We start from the raw sequence: 19,636 nt of genomic DNA, 5'->3' as shown, positions 1-19,636 counted from the left end.
GTAATGCCTTGGTCCTTGAGAGGACTCTGTAGAACCTTAGAAGGAAATCTAGAATCCAGGAGTCTTTGAGAAGACTCCAAGGAAAGGAAATTCAGGCTCAATGGATCTTTTTTTTTCTTATCTTTTTAGGAATATTGGAATAGGAGTATTTATGTTGAGTACTGAGGTTTAAACAACATTAAAGGGAGTTCTGCTGGTAATTGAGATGGTTGTAGACATGTAAAATTTAAGAAAGAGGTCAAGTGTGTACGAACCAGTGACGTGATTTATACAAATGTTTGTTTCTCAAGTATGTCCAGTGTAAGGTTTCACTTTAAAACACTAAAGACGTGGAACAGTTTGTTTTGGTAGAGTACAGTACGTAGTGATTTTTGCATTTCCATTAGAAAAAGAACCAAAAATAACCAACCTATGCTGTTTTTTGGCACACTTCCCTTGGGTTACCAGAGTAAAATGGTAAAGTCAAGCTCAACCCGTGACAGTCAGCAGATTGGGCAACAGAAAAACGTCACTCCCTTGCGATTGGTGTTTCTTCAACACCTGCAGTCTATTCACATACACACCAATATGACGTCATGCTATGTACAGTATTTCGCTGACCCGGCCATCGGACACAGCCTCATACTAGAGTAAAGATAGGGTTCTCAGTCAAAACACAAGCCTGACCCAGGGGTTCACAATTCTAAACTGTACCGTACTGGACCAAACCCTAAACCCTAAAACGTGCCATGATGGAAACACAGCATATGTGTATGTTCTGTCTGGTTTATCTGTTTGGTGCAAGATGGTCGGCCTCCATAAAACAAAAACAAGGTCCTTGCCTAACTTACAAACTTACAAATCTTGCCATTTGCATGGCATTCACACCACGGGATCACAGCATCTTTGTGCTACATCAACCGCCAGCGTCATCGGCATCGTCATCGTCAAAGTGTTAAACTCAAGCGTTGGGAACGATTGATGCATCGCACCGCTCACAATATTCGCACATCACCACCTGGCCAACGCGAGATTTGCATCTATTCATGTCTGTGCATTGACTTTGTATGTAAACTACAGTGTGAACGCAGCATAAAACTACAAAAAAAAGCCAAAGCGATTATACACTGATGGACAGGATATTAAAATTCTGCTAACAAACCCTCCAAAATGTTCCACACTCAAACCTTTGATGGAATCTTAAATGTCCATAACTTTTAAAAGCCTGAAAAGGGATTTTATTAGTGCTTCATGAGGTTCCGTGCAGACGTAAGTTGGGAAGGAGCCAAGTGTAATTATGAATGATCAAAGTGTCCTTGAAGAAGCACAGGTGGCTCCTGATAATGTTGTCCTGGACTTTACAGACGTCCTTGAAGCTTATTTGTCCTCAAAAAGTTCCAGTGGTTATTAACTGTGTTGTGTTTTCTTTTAGGGCCACTGATTTTTGATTCTGCATTTAATGTTGGAGGTTAAGTGTAAGTCAAGGGATTTCTCTAAAGGTTCTAGCCAGTTGCTGCGTGAGGACATTTTTACAGATAATAATGAGTTATAATGAGAGAAACAGGCTGAGATGGCACGGATATACCTGGAGAATGTAGCATGTTAATATGATTAGTTTCAGTCATTAGATGATGAGGAACAGACGGAGGCTGAGGCGATCGTCACCAACACCACGCTCTCACTCCCTCATCTCCACCGCCACAAATTGAAACCTGTTCACTGAAATGAAACAGCTCGGCGTGGACGTCTGTTTCCCCGACAGTCTCATATCTGCAGAGTGTTTGTTTTCATTATCCTCCTGAGGGACGTGTGTGTGTGATGAACACTGCCAACATCCACTCTGACTCCCCGCCTCCCCACACACACACACACACACACACACACTATGTATGTGATCGCAGGACTTATTCCTATCTGTTCCAAAGGTCCGTAGTGAATTAAGAAGGAAGACATTTAAATATGCATGTCCTTCTTTCTGGAACAAACTACAGGATTGTCTGAAACTGAAACATCTGGTCTCATTAGACACTTTCGCTTTTATCTATTTATGGATTAGTTTGTACAAATTCTGTCAATAAACCCTCTTAAATGTCGCACACTGGTCCTTTAACTTGACTGTAATCTGAAGTAAATTATTCAGCATACTTTAATCTACAGTAGTTTGGATTTTCAGCACTTCACCAGTGTATTTGTTTCATTTCTCACTGAAACTTTCTTCTCATCAGTTTGTGTCAAAAGTTCAGATGATTTTCTCTCACCATGAAGTGTTAGTGTTTGAGTGCAGCCAGCAGGGGGCGCCACAGCCACTTCACCACATCAGCCTCAGTCACAGTGGCGCAGGTGGAGAAGCAGAAGAAAAGAAGTGAGTCTTTTTTTCGTACATTATTAGAAAACAACATTTATTTGTTTCTTAAGTTTGAAGAAGAAAGAGTTTTGACTCTTTAATCTGAGCATTTTATTATTTCTTTCATTTATAATTCACATTTTTAAGTATTTTATTGAGTGTAGTTCCTTCAGGATTTATGAATAATAAGTGAATTGTTTATTTTAATCACGGTTACGTATTGCTATCTGCATTTAATTTCTTCTCTGTGTTCAGAAGAAAAGAGTCTGATTAATTAACCTAACCTTTATTTAAAACTTTCTAACTCTTTCTAATCTTTCTAAATGTATTTTATGTCGTTTTGTTGACTATTGACTATTTTCCACTTTGTATTAATGTTAAAGCTTCATAAATAAAACTACACATACACACACACACTGGTAACAGGGCTGTGAGGGTTCTGGTCTCTCTCTCTCTCTCTCTCTCTCTCTCTCTCTCTCTCTGTCTCTCACTCTCTCTCAGTCTCTCTCTCTCTCACGCACCCAAGCATGCACACACACCGGTAACAGGTCTGTGAGGTTCTGGTCTCTCTCACACACGCACACATGCTTGCACACACACACGCGCACAAATGCACGCACACACTGCTGCTGCTGGAGCTCAAGGACTGAAGGACACTACCATAAAGCGCAGCTGATAAGCGGCTTTAATTGGCTCATTTGGCCCCGCTGGCCTTTAGCAGGCTGCACACACTGACACACACACACACTCTGACACACACACACACTGACACACACACCGTGGAGGAGAGCGAGAAGCTCGTTGGTGAGCACACTGACTCTGAGGGAACATGGATTATCTCTCTTTGATCTAAAGACTCTGATGAGTTTATCCCTTTTCTTTTTTTCCCTGACTGGAGAAACTTTTATCATCAGAGATTTAATTATGATGAGTTGATGTTTTTAAACGCGTGTTTGTTTCATTAAATCCACCTCCTCCACTTTACGCGCAGTTTCTGCGTAATTGCGCACCGGAGTCCGGTGAAGTGCCCGTTACGCGGCGATGGGACCGCAGCAGCGCGGGGTCCGGAGAGCAGCTCGGCATTCATGAGAGCCAGGTGGCCGCGCTGCTGTGGCTCGGAGCGGGACAGGAGCGGGAGGAGCCGGAGCGGAGATGGCGGCCAACCTGAACCTGAGTGCGGTGATGGTGGAGGCGGAGGAGGAGGCGCAGGTCCCGGGCACGGGGACAATGATGGGGACGGGGTACAACCTGCCGGCGCTGGTGTTCGGGGTGCTGCTGATCGTGGTGATCATCTGCGGGAACCTGCTGGTTTGTCTGAGCGTGTTCATGGAGAAGGCGCTGAAAACAACCACCAACTACTTCATCGTCAGCCTGGCGGTGGCGGATCTGATGCTCGCGGTGCTGGTGCTGCCGCTCTTCGTCTTCTCTGAGGTGAGTCACCGGGCACCGGAGGACAGTCACACCTGAGCTCAGGTGAGAGGAGCTGTTCGTTGCCCCGCCTTTATTTTAAGACTCCACCCTCTTCCTCTAATCTGTTTGGGTGTATAAAGTAGGGCTGGGTCAAAATATCGATTTGGTGATATATCTCTTATATGCAATACAATAATCGATAACACTCCCTGCTAGTTTCACTCATTGGGCGTCACTACCTCATGTCTCCTCATGGTGGCGCTGCTCAAATGAATGAAGGAAACTTAAAATAAATATGGCCTTCTATTATCGGGTTATCTGCTTTGACGCAAAACTTAACCAAAAAGGTTCAGTATTTACAAAATAAAATAGTGGGACAGAGAAACACTGAAAGTGATTTATCGATTATCAAAAATAGTTGAAGAATCATTCAGTAATCGATCAGTCGAGTATTTGTTTTAGCCTTAACATACACATATCCATATATATATATATATATATATATATACTCATTCATGTCTAAGGCATTTGTACAGCTTTTATTGTGGAGTATTTAACGTGGTATAACCCATGCCACATGACGAACCCAATAAAAGCACCTTAATATCTTTAACCAATGCATTCATTTGTTGACTGATGGACTGAGATTGGTTCTGGCAGATTTTCTGTTGACAGTGATGATGCTATCAGTCGTCAGAGCTGGAAGCAGCAGCAGCAGCAGCAGGAGCAGGAGCAGCAGCATTAATGACCCGAGAGGAAATCTGTGTGCTTAATCTAAGGTGTTTGCTTTTCACCTGCTCAGACTAATGGACATATTTAAGGAAGTCTGTGGGGATTCATATCTCTGTGTATGTCTGTGTGCACAGTGTTGGTTCAGTCTTTGACATCATTATTTTGCATTTTAAAGGTGATCTATGTGAGAAATGTGTTATATTACGTCATAAAATGACAGTGACACTTCATCAGAGACTGAGGAAACATGTTAAATAACAACGATGAATACAGTTTATTAATGTTGGCATGTTGTTTTCTTCAGTTAGACAGATAACGTTGTTGTTGTTGTTGTATCGTGATATTATTGGTATCTTGGACCATGTATCATGTATCATGTATCGTATCGCGATTCCCATCTCTTATTTCATTTTTGTACTTTTGTAAAATCATGCAAACACAGTAACCATTTGAATTTTTTACAGATTAATCCAGTTTTTTCTCCAGAAATTAATGCCTGGTTCAAACTTTGTAAAATGTGACACTGAACTCACATTTCTGTCCACACAGTTATACAGGGGTGTTCATACCTTTTTTTAACGAGGCCCATATTTGATAATTCGAAGATTTCCGCGGGCCAATGTCAATATTAATGTTTTTTTAACAATAATATTGACATACAAATGCACTGGTTTATAAAAATGTCATTTTCATTGTCACAATTATCATTTTTAAATGGAAATGTAACCAAATCTAAGCCGTGCAGGAGTGACATCTGGAGTCAAATAACATAATATGACATGAGTGCATATAGCTGTCTGTCATAGGTGGGTTTCAAACTCAGGACTCTGGTTTCAAAGCGCGACTCCTTACAAATAAATAATACATTATAAAACCGATGCTGCAGGCCGTACAACATCTCACCGAGAGCCGAGATCGGCCTGCGGGCCAGACTTTGGACATGCCTGCAGTTGTGTAATGTACTTTTATTTATATAGCCCTTGACAACAACCCACCGGTGACCAAAGCATGAATAAGTAAAGAATAAAGGTGTCACCACACTACTGTATGCTATTATTAAGCCACACTGAATAAAGATGCTTTAAGTTCATTACCTGGGCTCAATAATAGGGAAAAATTGGATATGAGTCACGTCAGCGTGGTAATGTAAACATCGTCTGTTTGTCCTGGTGAACCAAACAGTCTGACTGACAGACTCTCTGCCAGGAGACAAAAACAATAAAAAAAACGAGTGGTTTGTTTTTCCCTCTCGTCGTGATTATTTATTCATTCATCCCATTTTCCCTGTTGTTTCCTCCCCCTCGGCTCATCTTTGTGCTCTCGCTTGTTGACACTAATTAAAACAAAAGAGCTGAGCTCACTCATGTTTCAGCCTCACCGATCTGACGTCTGCTCTGCATTAGAACCAGTAAACCACGGCGTCAGTGTGTTATCTGACGATGAACGGGTTTCATTGAAACGAGTATTGCCATAATTGTTGCCATGTAAGACGTTAGTGTCATTTGTTTTGGTTCTATTATCTTGTGTTTCATGAGTAGATTAGGTGATGATGTGTGAGCGACTTTAATGTTCAAATGTTCAAAGTTGTACATTTTAGAAGGTTAAATAGAAAAACATTTCAGTAAAAATGATCACAACGCTGGCTCCAAAATTTTCATTTTTATTGAGGATTGAGTCTGTCCTTTATTTTTTTAGGACATGAAGAGGTTCTTAACGAATATGAGGTTTTTAACAAACTTAGTTTCTATATCTGGGGTGTCAAACTGGCGGCCCGCAGGCCACAAGAGGCCCCCCCCAATCGATCTTATGCACTCCATGGTTAGCAACCGCCTCTTCCTTTAACACCGAGTGTATCAAAGTCGACACGTGCACAAGCGCACTTTGCATTACCTTAATTATGCGACAGTTAATGCTATCTGAAAAATTCCTGAAAGCTGAGAAGTTGCACGTCAAAGTAAACATGTGGTTATTGCGGTCATTTCATTGCAGGAAGGAAGCCGGCGGATCAGCGTCTTTGTCACCGGAGAGGAGAGCGTTGGAAAAAACGCCCGTACATATTTTCCATTTTTTGGCCTGTTTTTGGACATTGAGATGAACAAAAGTTATTTTAAATATGTATTATACTGTTCAAATTTCAAATTGAACACACAAAATCTGGTGTTCATGTACAACTACAGTGTTTTTTTTTGTTTTTCTTCAATTTTAAATTGTTAATACGATATGATATTGAAAATTATTCTGGAAAAATGGGCAGAAGCACATTTTCTGGCCCTTTTATGGTTAAAATAAGCAAAAAAAAAGTCTGGACGGACATTTACAAGGTGATAGAATATAGACAGAATATAATACTGAATGTGTTTGCTAGCAGTATTGTATGATAGTAATACTTTGTTTGTAATTGTCACTTTATTAAATGTATTACATTTAACATTAATTTTCAAAAATAGAAGCTAGTTTGGTGTTTTAAATACAGCCACGTTATTATTATTATTATTATTATTATTGTTATGATTATTATTATGGTTGACTTATTTCTCTGTATTTGATCATAATAGATTTGATTTGCCTCATAAATATGTTTTTCCATGTCAAAAGCACTTTTTCTTTGAAATTCGGTGAAATATCATCATGAATATCTTTACTGTGATATCATGATGGAACATAATGTTATAATTTGAAGAGTAAATGGTATTTGTATTTGCCTCGCGATAGACTGGCGAGCTGTCCAGAGACAAATGTACTACAGTATAAAGTATATAACATTTCAATCGTATAGTACAAAATCCCCCACTCATGTATAAAGTAGCATAAAACTAGGGAACGCACTCAGAAATAGAAAAATGACACTGCTCAGTTTCCATATTCAGATCAAAACCAAAATCCTGTGTCCAAAAGCTTCACCAGCAGATAATTTCATCCAAATTTGTTGTTTACTTTTTAAATTATGCTGCGCACGGAAAAACAGAAAGACAAACAGGCCAAAACATAACCTCAACCTCCTCGGTGGAGCTAATAAAAATACTAACAAGGAGGAAAAAAAATGCATTCAGGTGCTGGTCTATAAACAAAGACCATGCACAGTGAAATTGACTACATATGTAGAAAATTAAGAAATATAGTTAATTTATTTATTTCAGGTGAGACGACCAGAGATGGAGTTTCTGGAGTCAGTGAAGAAGACAGCTCAGATCCGAGGAGAACTGAGACAAATGCCAAACATGAACAAGGAGATGTTAACAGTTGGACATCCTCTGTCATTCTGCCAGTGAATCTCAGAGTTGAGGTATATCTTTGGTTTGGAGGAGAGGAGGAGAGGAGGAGAGGCGTCAGGTCAGGATGTCTGGTGCCTTCCTCTACTGATACCTAGAGTCGACCTTGCATAGTTGAGTTATCGGTCCTTTGCCCCAGTGAAGTCAGGTTCAACATAAACATAACATAATAATGAGGAACACTGTGTGTGCCAGGGTTACAGAGGCCTTTGTGATCTATTTAATTTAAAGAAGCCGAATTAGAAGTTTGTCCTCTTACATAACTGTACTGCACGTGTCTCTGTGTGTGTCTCAGTTTCAGGACGGTGTGTGGACGCTCAGCACGACCATCTGCGACGGCCTGATGACCATGGACGTGATGCTGTGCACCGCCTCCATCTTCAACCTCTGTGCCATCAGCATCGACAGGTCAGGGCACACGAATGAGAGTGCGTTATCTTTAAAAACTCTCCAGATGATTAATCTGCTCTGGAGTCTCTTCCACACACGTGTCTGCACATGTTGTGACAGCTTAACTTGTTCTGCTCGTGTCTAAACAAGCAGCTGAGCAACTTGTACCTAAAAGTGAGGGTAATAGGGTGATAGAGGGTCTACTGCTTTATCCTCCACATGAGGGGGGTCCTGGTTGCCAGTCACTCACACGTACGGGCAATTTAGAGTGTCCAATTTACCTAATCTCCAAATCTGCATGTTTTTGGACTGTGGGAGGAAACCGGAGAACCTGGAGAAAATCTACACAAGGGAAGCGAGAGAGAGGGAAGGAAAATGGCAACATTCAAAAGAAAGTGAGAGGAGAAAGAGGGGAAAGTTAAGAGAGTTCTTCCCCCAAATCTTCATCACTGATGCCCTGTACAAAATTCTAACACATATTTCATAGGCTAAGTCAAAAAATATGTCTTAATAGAAGTATTAAGACAACATTTTGACTCTTAAATCTTTACTCAAAGCTCAGAAGTCTCCAGTCAGAAACACTGGAGATGCTTCACTGAGGGTTCCAGGTCATCTTCACCTGAAGTTCGTCAGGGTCGGACAGTCACAGAACACTGATGAGGAAATATGGTAACGACCCTTTTTGTCTGTTTCCAGTAAAAGCTCAAAAAGAGAACATTTTAAAGCCCCCAAAACGAAGGATGTGCCCGCAGTGATGAACTGCCAGCTTCTCCCTGTGCTCGTTACTTTAACTCAATGAGATTATCTGGACCCTGGGCTGATGTTGAAGGATGAAACTCTGAGCCGAAAAAAACCAAGGCAGCTCCTTAAATCCGATGTCCTTTACTCGAGAAAATATGATTACATCAGAGACGGATGGGGGGCAGTGAAGCTAACGTGGACTGATGGTGATGATCTGAAGCTTTCTGAAGCAGTTAGAGGTTCGAGTGCAATGGCAGAGTCTGAATAATTCAACAGACTGGAGAGCAGGAAAACGTGTCGTGAAGGTCCAGAGAGTCCTGACGCTGCTGGGTGTCCACGGGGCCTGAAGGTGAACATCTCCAGATCTCTCTGAAGATTCATGGTGTTAACAGCGCAGCTGAGTGATGACCTGCTGTTCAGTCATAGAGAGATTAACACAGATAGGAATCAGGGGGCATCGGAGCCACAGCCTCTGTGGAAACTCATTGTTTAATTCACTTTATTTCGTTTAAGGGAGCCAAAGAGTTAAATCTTGGAGCTTAGAACGTCTCACCTGAAGATACAGAAGCCAGGGTTTGAATCACAATTAGCAAATCTTCTTTAGCATTCTTGCATAACATAATGAAAGTTAATATTTTGCTGTAATGATCCACATCAGGGGAAAAATTGCCATTGGATATTTTCATCATTTCATCCTATTCCTAGCAGAAACCATGGGGAGACCAAATGGGGCTGTTTGGACTTTGTGTCTTTGCTGCTTAATAGTTTGACCTTTTGTGAAATACAATTATTTCCTCTTATATGAAGGTCAGCGAGTTATTGCCTCTGCCCAGGAAGTTGTGTTCTGCTGCATTTGTCTGTTCTCATGTCTGTGAGCAGCAGAACTCCAAAAGTAAAGGATGGAATTGAGTGGAATTTTCAAGGCATGTAGGTTTCTTTCTGGCCCAGGGAATGAAAAATAATTTAGTTGGTGTAGATATGGGTACAAAGGAATTAGGTGGAGCAAAATTAATAAATAATCCCATTCTGTATGCACCTTACTTATGTACCTGATATAGTGCACATGACATAGACTACATTTACACACACTACACACTTTCACTTTTACAGTTTAGTAAATTATGTTTTACAATTGTATTTCTATGTATGAAACTTTCTATCAACCAATATTTTTGCAAAAGTGCCCATTTTCTGTCCATGGTATTGTAATGAATGACAGACAGACGGAGAGGGCCAGACAGCAGGAGGAGGATTTTATTTTCACTCCTACAAATCATGCATTCGTCATTAATCTGTACTTTTTCTGTTATGGTTTTGCACTGACTTGACTAAAGTGTGTTCTGTATCTGTACACGTCTTTTATCTCTTAAAAACGGACCAAATCCTTATATAACAGAATGTATATAACTCCACTGATGCCGCGCCATTCATCGGCTGACTGCAGTAACGTTTAGAACCTCCACAAACAGACAGAACTGATTCATAATGTGGTTTTGCACTTGTTTGTGTCCCATACTGATATCACAAACTTGAGTATGTACCGATATTAGTCCGATTATTAGTCATTTTAGACCGTTTATGAACTGTCAAGCTGTTAACGACACATTTCAAAGACAAATATTGTTGAGATAAACGGCCTCAGCTGAAATGCTTTTGCCGATTTTTATTGACATTTTTACAGTCAGTATAGGATTTTACATTTGTATCCGTCCGATATCAAATCCAGTGACTTTGACCAGTATTGGACTGATACCGTTACTGACCGATACAGATTCCCATCCCTAGATTTGCTGTGTAACTGGACGGTGGAGAAAAGTGTCTTTTAGGACAAACTGTAGAATAATTTATCACTAACACAAACTCTACTTTTAACTATGTTTCTTGGTTGGGACCAGTTATATATCGCCTTGGTAACAGTGAACTGCTGGTGGGAGGATATTGTTGCATTTGGACAGAGCTAACATAGCTCTTGTCTCCAGTCTTAATGCTAAGCTAAGCTAACCAGCTACTGTTTCTGTAGCTTCATAATTAAAGTTCCGAAGTGAGAGCTCCTTCTTAAAGCTCTCATCACCTGTTTTTGTGCCTGAAGAGGCTGATGTTCATCGGATCAAGTGTCCACGTGTTCAGGGCTGCAACATCGTTTTTGTCAGGCTTCCTTCTTCTTATGAACGATAGGTGATGAGTTGATGATGCAGGAAAGGACCCCACTGACACAGCACTCGTACCGAACAAAGGGATTTTATTTAGTTACAAGTCAGGCGTCAGAACCAAGCCGCTGCAGCAGCTCGGGAGAATGTGTTCTTGCCGAATCTCCGAAAGAATTCTGCCCCAGAAAAGCAAAACTAACCTTATATAGATTTTCTAGCATTCTTATTTGCAGGCATCACATGTTTCGACCCCCGCATTTCTGCTGTTTCCATAATGCAACATACCTGAAGAACAAGTCGGGTCCGGATATACCATACTGTCCCATGATCTTTAAATTGGACAATATCACCATTTAGTCAAACAAGAGACATCTATATTTCCTAACTAACCATATCCAAGACAGACCCTCAAGCTTCCTGTCCTATACAAGATGCCTATTGTAAAACGTATGGTCTGACTTGTCATATGTCCAAGAGACCCTCTTGTCTCATGTTTACTTATTAATGTCAATCATCAATACATTTAAGTATTAAACATTAGCTGTGTTAATGTGTTCTTATTAGTTCATATACTTCACCAGCTTCTTGAATGTGAATATTTTCTGGTTTAACAAAGAAATCATTAAAACCGAATCACTTTATAATTTTCCAGGTTTGGGAAACACTGATCACTGATTTTTTTTAACATTTTCCGACATTTTATGGACCAAATAAGTCGAAATGAAACAATTATAAGTTGTGTTAAACATCATGTGCATGAGAGCCCGCGATCCAGAAACGACCCAAAGGACAACGCGTCTAAAAAGAGGACCACTAAACTTAGACATTTTCCACTGCAGACATTTTCCACCGTCAATCTAAAATGGAACTAATAACATTTTTTCATGCTGCATTAAAATCATTACCAGTGCAGGCAGTGCCATTCATATTAGTTATTCCACCTGTGATTTTCCATTTGTGACAGGTCAAAGTATATAGTGGTATAGTATAGAAAAAAGAAAAAGGGATGTGAATTTGATGCACTTGAGATCAACAAGTGAACACGCAGGTCCCCCGTGTGTGCGTGGGTTTTTTCTGGGTTCTCCGGCTTCCTCCCACAGTCCAAAAACATGCAGATTTGGGGATTAGGCAAATTAGACTCTCTAAATCGACCGTAGGTGTGAGTGTGATTAGTGGACGGTTGTCTGTGTCTATGTGTCCCTGTTATGGACTGGCGACCTGTCAGCTGAGATTTGCACCAGTGCCCCCCACCATGACCCTCATGTGGAGGAAAAAACAGTCAAATATGGGTGGATATTGTTTATTATTTATGAAAATAGCTGTGCCTCAGCCACTTGTGTGTAGAGGGGGGTTGCAAGTTTGAGACCTCTGCTCTAAATTGCCCATAGTTGTGAATTTAAGAGCGGGGCGACCTCTCCAGGGTCGTGACGGGTGATGGTGCCAATCCCAGCTGACAAGGCAGGGTCACACCCTGGGCAGGTCGCCCCAGTCTATCAAGGGGACAACATAGAGACAAACAAACATCCACTCTCTCATACACACACCTACAGTCAATTTCGAGTGTCCAATTTGCCTAATCCCCAACCAAACTGCATGTTTTTAGACTGGCAGAGGAAACCGGAGAACCTGGAGAAAACCCACGCACACACACACATGGAGAGAACATCCAAACTCCACCACATGAATCACTCAATTGTCATCATACTCTCCATTTGTAATCACTGTGCTTATACTTGGTGCAATAACCTTGGGACATTATGTGCATAGAAGATGCTGATGCTGTTGTTGTGATGCGGATGCTCTTAATACACTGTTGTTATTGTGTATCGTGAATGCATGTATATACTGTATGTTTAGCTACCCTCGCTGTCTTTATTTGTTGCGATGATAATGCTAATTTTCTTTGTTGTGAACATGGTGACATAACAAACATGAATTAAACGCTGTACTGCAGCCTTTATATTCAGGCCGTATTCCCCTTGAGAGAAATGGACTAACGCTGAATGTTGCTGCAGATAATTGAATCCCTTTATGTTTTTTTTGTTATGTGCAGGTTCATTGCCGTGTCAATCCCTCTCAACTACAACAGGAAGCATGTGGACCTGCGGCAGACCGTGTTGCTGTCGGCTACCTGGATCCTGGCTCTGGCCGTGGCCTCCCCCGTCATCTTTGGCATCAACAACGTGCCTAAACGTGACCCCAGCGAGTGCAAACTGGAGAACGACGACTATGTCGTCTACTCGTCCGTGTGCTCCTTCTTCATCCCCTGTCCCATCATGCTGCTGCTGTACTGCGGCATGTTCCGTGGCCTGCGGCACTGGGAGGAGGCGCGCAAGGCCAAACTGAGGAACAGCATCCAGGCCTGTCGCAAGCTGCAGGAGGCCGCCGCCGCTTCTCTGCCGCCACTGGCCTCGCTGCCTCCCCCCCTGCCACCCATCATAGAGCGGGAGCTGACGGACACTCCGGACGAACCGTCCACCTTCCCGTCTGTGGAGCAGCCCTTCCACTTGTCGGAGTACAAGGACGGACCTGTGCAGACCGTCAGCTTCACAGAGATCAGGTTCAACCCTGAACCTCAGCGGAGGAAGAGGGCCAAGATCAACAGCCGGGAGAGGAAGGCCATGAAGGTTCTTCCTGTCGTTGTGGGTGAGTTCTCAGTCACTCTTCCACCACACAAGGCTGTATAAAAGTATATTCAGATTACATGATTTTATTCTGTTAATGTCACTCGATGGAAGCATCAATTCTAACTTACAAATCAGATTTGTGTTCACTTCACTATGTGGTCCTAGATCAGATATAGGTCTGATGCGTGGCCATGTGACATGAATGAGAAGGGTCATGCCTAGAGGATAACTGGCCAGATTTCAGTCCCAATCTGGCTCTTCTGTCAACCGTGGGTGTCTTATGATTTTAGGCTGATTTGAACCGATTATTTGGCCAAATGATTCTGTAGTGTAGACGCATCAGAGTCTTCTCTGTTTCAAATCGTACCATTGAAATGTACAGCCCAATGAGAGCGAGTTGAGTGGTAAACTGTTTTGTTATAGCACAGGTACAAGCCAACTTGATGACTTCCTCCACGCGCACACACAACGGCTATTAACTGACAACGCCGACAGTCCGCCTCCATGTCTGCTGATATTCTGAAGTCACGTTAAATCACGCGAGTTTCTGTGAGATCCCAAATCTGTGGAATAACTCCTCCCTGAGTATGACTGGATCGTGTAATCCCATAGTTCTCAAACTGGGGTTTCCTCTGGTGGTAAATCAGGAATACTGTTTTACTGGGTGTGTTATTGGAGTGTTAGCACTCTTGCCTTTGCAGCAAGAAGAAGTAGGTGTGAGTGAGAGTTTGAATTTGAGAGCTCAATATTTTCTCAGGTGGTACTTGGTATAAAACGTTTGCTCTAGTCTGTGCTGGATTCAAACATTAAAAATTGGGTACAAAGTTCCTTGTGTCTACGGTTTCTCCCGGCTTTATAGGCCTGACGTCTTTGACCTGCACCACGGCAAAATCAAACAAATCTCACCCCCACACATTTACTACAATAGCTCCTGTTTCTGAATTTCCCCTGTGGTGGATCAATAAAGTTCCATCTTCCAAGTGTTCTGACAAATATGATGTTTTCTGTTTTTGTTGATGATGCATGCACAAAGGTGTTTGAGAGGAGAGTGACGTTCAGATACAAGACTCTTGTTGTTATGAATGTGAAACAACAAATCTGATGTGTAATGAATCCGACTTGAAACAATGCGGATGCTTATTTGAACATGGCCTGAAGAGCTGGTCTGAGGATTGAAGGGTCGAAAGTGCAATATCACTGTGAGACTGCTGATCGCTAACCGACTGAAACTCACAGACGTTGCATTAAAGTTGTACGATGTCAGCCCCACAGCCTCAGAGAAGCACAAATAAGCAGAACAATGTGGAAAAAAACCACTGAGGCTTGCAGTTAAAAGCCCGGTCCTTTCTGTCCCCACAGACATTTAGGCAATGAGCCAATATGTGTTCATCATCGCACAGTTCACTTGTTCATCATGTTTAATGTGACGTTTGTGTAATAGCCTATAATTACTACAGCTGCTCAGACGTGAATTCAAACTTCAGAAACATTTGAATCAGCTTCTTTGTCAGTGGATAATGCCTGTGTGAATTCATCCATTCACGCAGACGCCGACATGAATCAGTACCCGGATGCTTCTCCTCCACCTCTGATGTCAGTTCAGAGGCACGGACGCACAAAGTTACTGTAGAAAAGGTTAACCTATTAATAGCTGCCGGGGTTAGTGCTAACAGTGAGCAGTGTAATCCTGTAGCTCCTTAATCTGAAATCCAATTATTGCATAAGGGTTGGTCAGACATGACTCTCAATGTGCTCATGAAACCCTCTTAGGCTGTGGCCTAAGAGTACAAAGTGAGGGCAGTGGTTCTCGAAGTGTTTATACCAAGAACCACCGGAGAAGCTATTGAGCTCTTAAAGTAACACCATTATCACCGACGGTAAAATAGGCTGGATAAATTATAATCTAGTAATAGTCTTTCGGACGAAACGGAGCAATACCATGGAAATCGTGGGGGCAGTATAGAGTCAATAGTCCAATCCGTTCGGAAAAGTATGAAGAAGCAACCTTCAGGTGCTCACTTCATGGGCTATCCCGCAGTGCAAGATGTCAAAAGTCGCGGCGGACATACGTAAATATTGAAAATGCCGTTTTCATCGACGTCTGGCTATTTACGAGTTTTACATTCCACTGCCAAGTAATCCATGAGAACCATGGACCTAGAGAAAGCACTCGGAGGACACGTAACCTCTGCCATGGCAGCTCAGCTTCTAACAGTGTGAATACTCTCCCTTATCTCGTGTGGTTAATTGCCTCAGCTCAGACTTCTGATGGAAATGAAACGCTCTCAATCTAAACTGATTGTTGATGAAATCAAAGTGAGGCTCTTGTTGATTGTCTCATTGTCTTTTTCTCTTTCCCCGCAGGTGCCTTCCTGTTCTGCTGGACTCCCTTCTTTGTCCTCCACACGATGCGAGCTCGATGTCCGGACTGTGACGTGCCGCCGGCTCTGATGAGCGTGGTGACCTGGCTCGGCTACGTCAACAGCGCTCTCAATCCCGTCATCTACACCATCTTCAACACGGAGTTCAGGAACTTCTTCAAGAAGTTCCTGCACCGCTGCTGCTCATAGAACTGCACCGCTGCTACATGGAACAACAGCTGTGATTTAGTGTCTCTAGCCTCCTGTACTGTATGTTGCCATGGTTTCCTCCTTTATGAGGTTATTTTTCTACTTGTGATGACAGCAGTGTTTGGTCGAGTTTAACGTTTCCCCGAGAAGAAGCTTTCAGCTTGAGGAACAACGGCACGCCTGCGTCGTGTAACTGATGGACTGATTTTATATGCAAGAAATCCATGTTTTCAGAATAAAAGTGTCATGTTCACATGTGTGTGTGTGTGATCAGAGTGTCTTTCTCTCTGTGTGTGTGTATGTGGTCACTGGGACGGTGATTGGATGATTAAACACACCTGCTGCTAATCAGCTCATCTATTCAGATGGTCACACTGAGGAGACCATCTTGTTCTTTGAACTAGTTTCCTTTTCCTCTGCGTCTGCTTCAGTGTGAACCCTCTGGTGAACTGTGGATCCCCGTCATCCCAATACCGGTCCAGACCTTGGGGCCCACGACCACGCCAGCTTCTTCCCGCGCATCAGCCACGCCCTGCCACGCCCCGCCTCTCCACTCTGGCAACAAGGTTATTAGAGTTAACGATAACTAACTGAAACTGAATTGTGTGTTCATAAAAGTAACTGAAATTGTAGTTGAAAATGTGCTTAGTTTTCGTCTTTAAATTCATTTCATACATCATTGGTTTTGGTTCATATGAGACAAACTTTTAAAATGTCCGTCAAGACCATAAAAGGGACAGAAAATGTGCTGTGAGTTAAGTGTTTTTGCCCATTTTTCCTGCATAACTTTCAGTATCTGCATGTTTAAAGAGTGAATTTAGAAAAAAACAAACACTGCAACTGTACACGAACTCCAGATTTTGCGTGTTAAAAACATATTTACAATAACATTTTATTCAATGTGCAAAAACCAGCCAAAAAATGCCAATTTATGCACAGGCGTTGTTCCAACTCTTTCTTCTCTAGAGACGAAGACGCTGCTGAGTCTACGGCTTCCTGCAACAGCACGAGTGAAATTATTGTAATAACCACTTGCTTACAAAAAACTCAAACTAAAAAAAAACTAAGGAGTTACAAAAAAACAAACAAACAAACAAACCCGCTCTTAATACGATGGATGTATCGGCTCGTTTTCATCACAACTATAGTGCTTAGCTTGAGTTCCTGAATAATCTGAAATAAGCTTCACAGCTGAAAAGGTCTGTGTCGCTGAACGTGAAATGAAATATGCATCGACGCACAGGAGCACAAATTTGAGATCATATGTCTTCTAATCCATCAAATGTGTCATTTTAAGCAAAGATAATACATCACAGCGGAGATTTGTCATCATTTGCCTCGTAGATTGCGCTTGGCATCGAAAACCCTTGTCATGTGATTATATTTTACGGCCCATAACAAATGACCCTACTTAATTGTACATTCAACATGAATATTACACTTTTAAAATGATTAGTTACCCCGATAGCTGTGAAAGAGATATTAAAATTGTATCGCACATTGTGCAAATCATCATTTATGTCAATATAAGCTTTTAAAAATGACTTATTTTTTTACAATCTGTGTGATTAAAGCACGTGACTCACATATTTAGGAATTAATATTGGATTAAAAGTGCTATAAATTACATTCAAATAAAAAATAAATCTCAGGCAAAGCGTGACAGGTATAGGATGATGTTGAATGGTAGGCCTTAGCATGTAACTAATGCCTCTGTTACACTACAGTTAGCACAGGATTACATGGGATTACATGGGATTTTTGAGCCTAACACCACCACAGAAACAAAAATTAAGTTATTGCTCAGGTCTTACGTACCCACTAATGCAGATCAGAGCTGAACCAATAAAAACTTACATGCATTACAGATTCATTTGAACTAGGAGTGAATGCAGATGAAACGCGTTCCCTCCGGTTCAAAAACCTGTTTAAATCTGGGATTAAACTGGGTTAGAATGTGTCGTAACACTGTGGTGAAACAGCTATGACTCAGTTTAACAGTACACTCAGTCAGTGGCTCAGTAAGAGTGTTTCACAGTGTGTAACAGACTGTTATTTGCAGTCTTGGATGCTGTAGCACGATTTAGTTTTGTTCTCCGAGCTGAGAGATCAGCTGCAGCCAACAATAGCTAAGATTCCACTAAAAATTTAGAATTTATGAATTTTTCTTGAATGTTCAACAGTTTTCTGCTGTGTTTCCATCAAATGCTGTGCAGAGAATACTGGGGAGTTAATTCCCGTGAGATTATCAGTAGGTGGCACAAAAGTCATCGAGGCTCAACTTGATGAAACTACAGTATTTATACAGTATGTGTTGTTGCTGCTTCAATTCATTTATTGCAGTAATATTTGCTTTGTGCTAGTTTTCCAACACAGCGAAACATGGCAGTGGGAGCAAAGTTTTTAATATAAATTCATGTCATTTCATCAGCCTTCTGTGTTTTCCATTCTGGTGAGTTTTTATGTGCAATTCAAAAATGTGCATAAAAACAGTCTAATGGATTTACACCAAATGAGTGTTTGATTTAATGTTGGGTCCCCAGTTCCCTTTTTTCCTTTAGACCCTGCCCTTGAAACACCCCCTTTTGTGCATTCAAAGGTTACATACTTTGCCTTTCGTGCTTCTTTATGCAGGTTTTTGTTATGGCAATGATAGTCTCAGTGAATGTGGGAAATATAAGCCTGTACTTTAGTAATTACAGTTGTTTGAAAGTGTCAAATTTACCCCCTGTACAGCTTCAATCATTTCATTTTCAGTAAAAACCTCAATAATAATGTTCAGAATATTTGTAGTTATTAAGATTACAGGCGATTGTTTGGGGTAGACAAAGGAGAAAGGAAGGGCAGCTTTGAAAACCTGATCTAATAATAAACGCTGACGCTCACATGTCACGTATGAAACTGAAGCAGAGGTGGAAGAGCGTGTGTTTCACGTGTAAACTCTGTTTGTTGTTGTTTCTTTCTTTCATGCCCTTTCACCAACTCTCCACATTATTTCAGAGCCTGTCCTCCATGCAATCAACTCATTACCTGCACCTGGCGTTCTGCTCCCCTGCTTCTCACCTGCAGCTCATCTCCTCATTAGTTGCCTATATATCCGTCCACAGTCACTTAACCTCTGTCAGACTGTCCATGTCCTCCAGCCTTCACAGTTGTGTATGTGTGTGTGTGTAGTTTACCTGATCTGAACTTTCATTCTGGTTTTTTTTTTAAACTAGTTTCTCTGTTTGCCTGTTCAAACAGAATCCTGTTTTTGAGACAGTGCTGCTCAGGACTATTTACAGCCAGATTCTGGAGCGCTCAAGGTCAAAGTCCTTGTAAAAGTCGTTTAAGTTTTGATGATGAGAAGCTTTAGAGGTTTCCCAGCAGGTTTCCTGCTCAGGTGACCTGGCTGGAAGCGATGAGGGTGTGTGTGTGTGTGGGGGGG

General features: G+C 41.7%; 1 protein-coding gene across 1 annotated transcript; it reads left to right on the top strand.

The window, feature by feature from the left end:
- The first annotated feature begins 490 nt into the window (after positions 1-490).
- On the top strand, positions 491-16,464 carry LOC131470221 (D(4) dopamine receptor-like). Its single transcript, XM_058645900.1, has 5 exons — positions 491-2,341; positions 3,315-3,754; positions 8,030-8,142; positions 13,066-13,658; positions 16,004-16,464. The coding sequence occupies exons 2-5, from the start codon at positions 3,476-3,478 to the stop codon at positions 16,207-16,209; spliced, it is 1,191 nt and encodes a 396-aa protein (XP_058501883.1). The 5' UTR covers positions 491-2,341; positions 3,315-3,475; the 3' UTR covers positions 16,210-16,464.
- The last annotated feature ends 3,172 nt before the right edge of the window (positions 16,465-19,636 follow it).

This window comes from Solea solea, chromosome 12, assembly GCF_958295425.1.
Source record: "Solea solea chromosome 12, fSolSol10.1, whole genome shotgun sequence".
NCBI classification, from domain to species: domain Eukaryota; kingdom Metazoa; phylum Chordata; class Actinopteri; order Pleuronectiformes; family Soleidae; genus Solea; species Solea solea.
Note: the sequence above shows the minus strand (reverse complement) of the source record. Positions and strands in the feature narration are given on the sequence as shown.

Bases quoted from the DNA above. Each gene is read 5' to 3' on its own strand.
- LOC131470221 (XM_058645900.1), top strand. From the start codon at position 3,476: ATGGCGGCCAACCTGAACCTGAGTGCGGTGATGGTGGAGGCGGAGGAG. The intron at 3,755-8,029 runs GTGAGTCACCGG...TGTGTGTCTCAG, and splicing joins CGCTCTTCGTCTTCTCTGAG to TTTCAGGACGGTGTGTGGAC. The intron at 8,143-13,065 runs GTCAGGGCACAC...TGTTATGTGCAG, and splicing joins TGTGCCATCAGCATCGACAG to GTTCATTGCCGTGTCAATCC.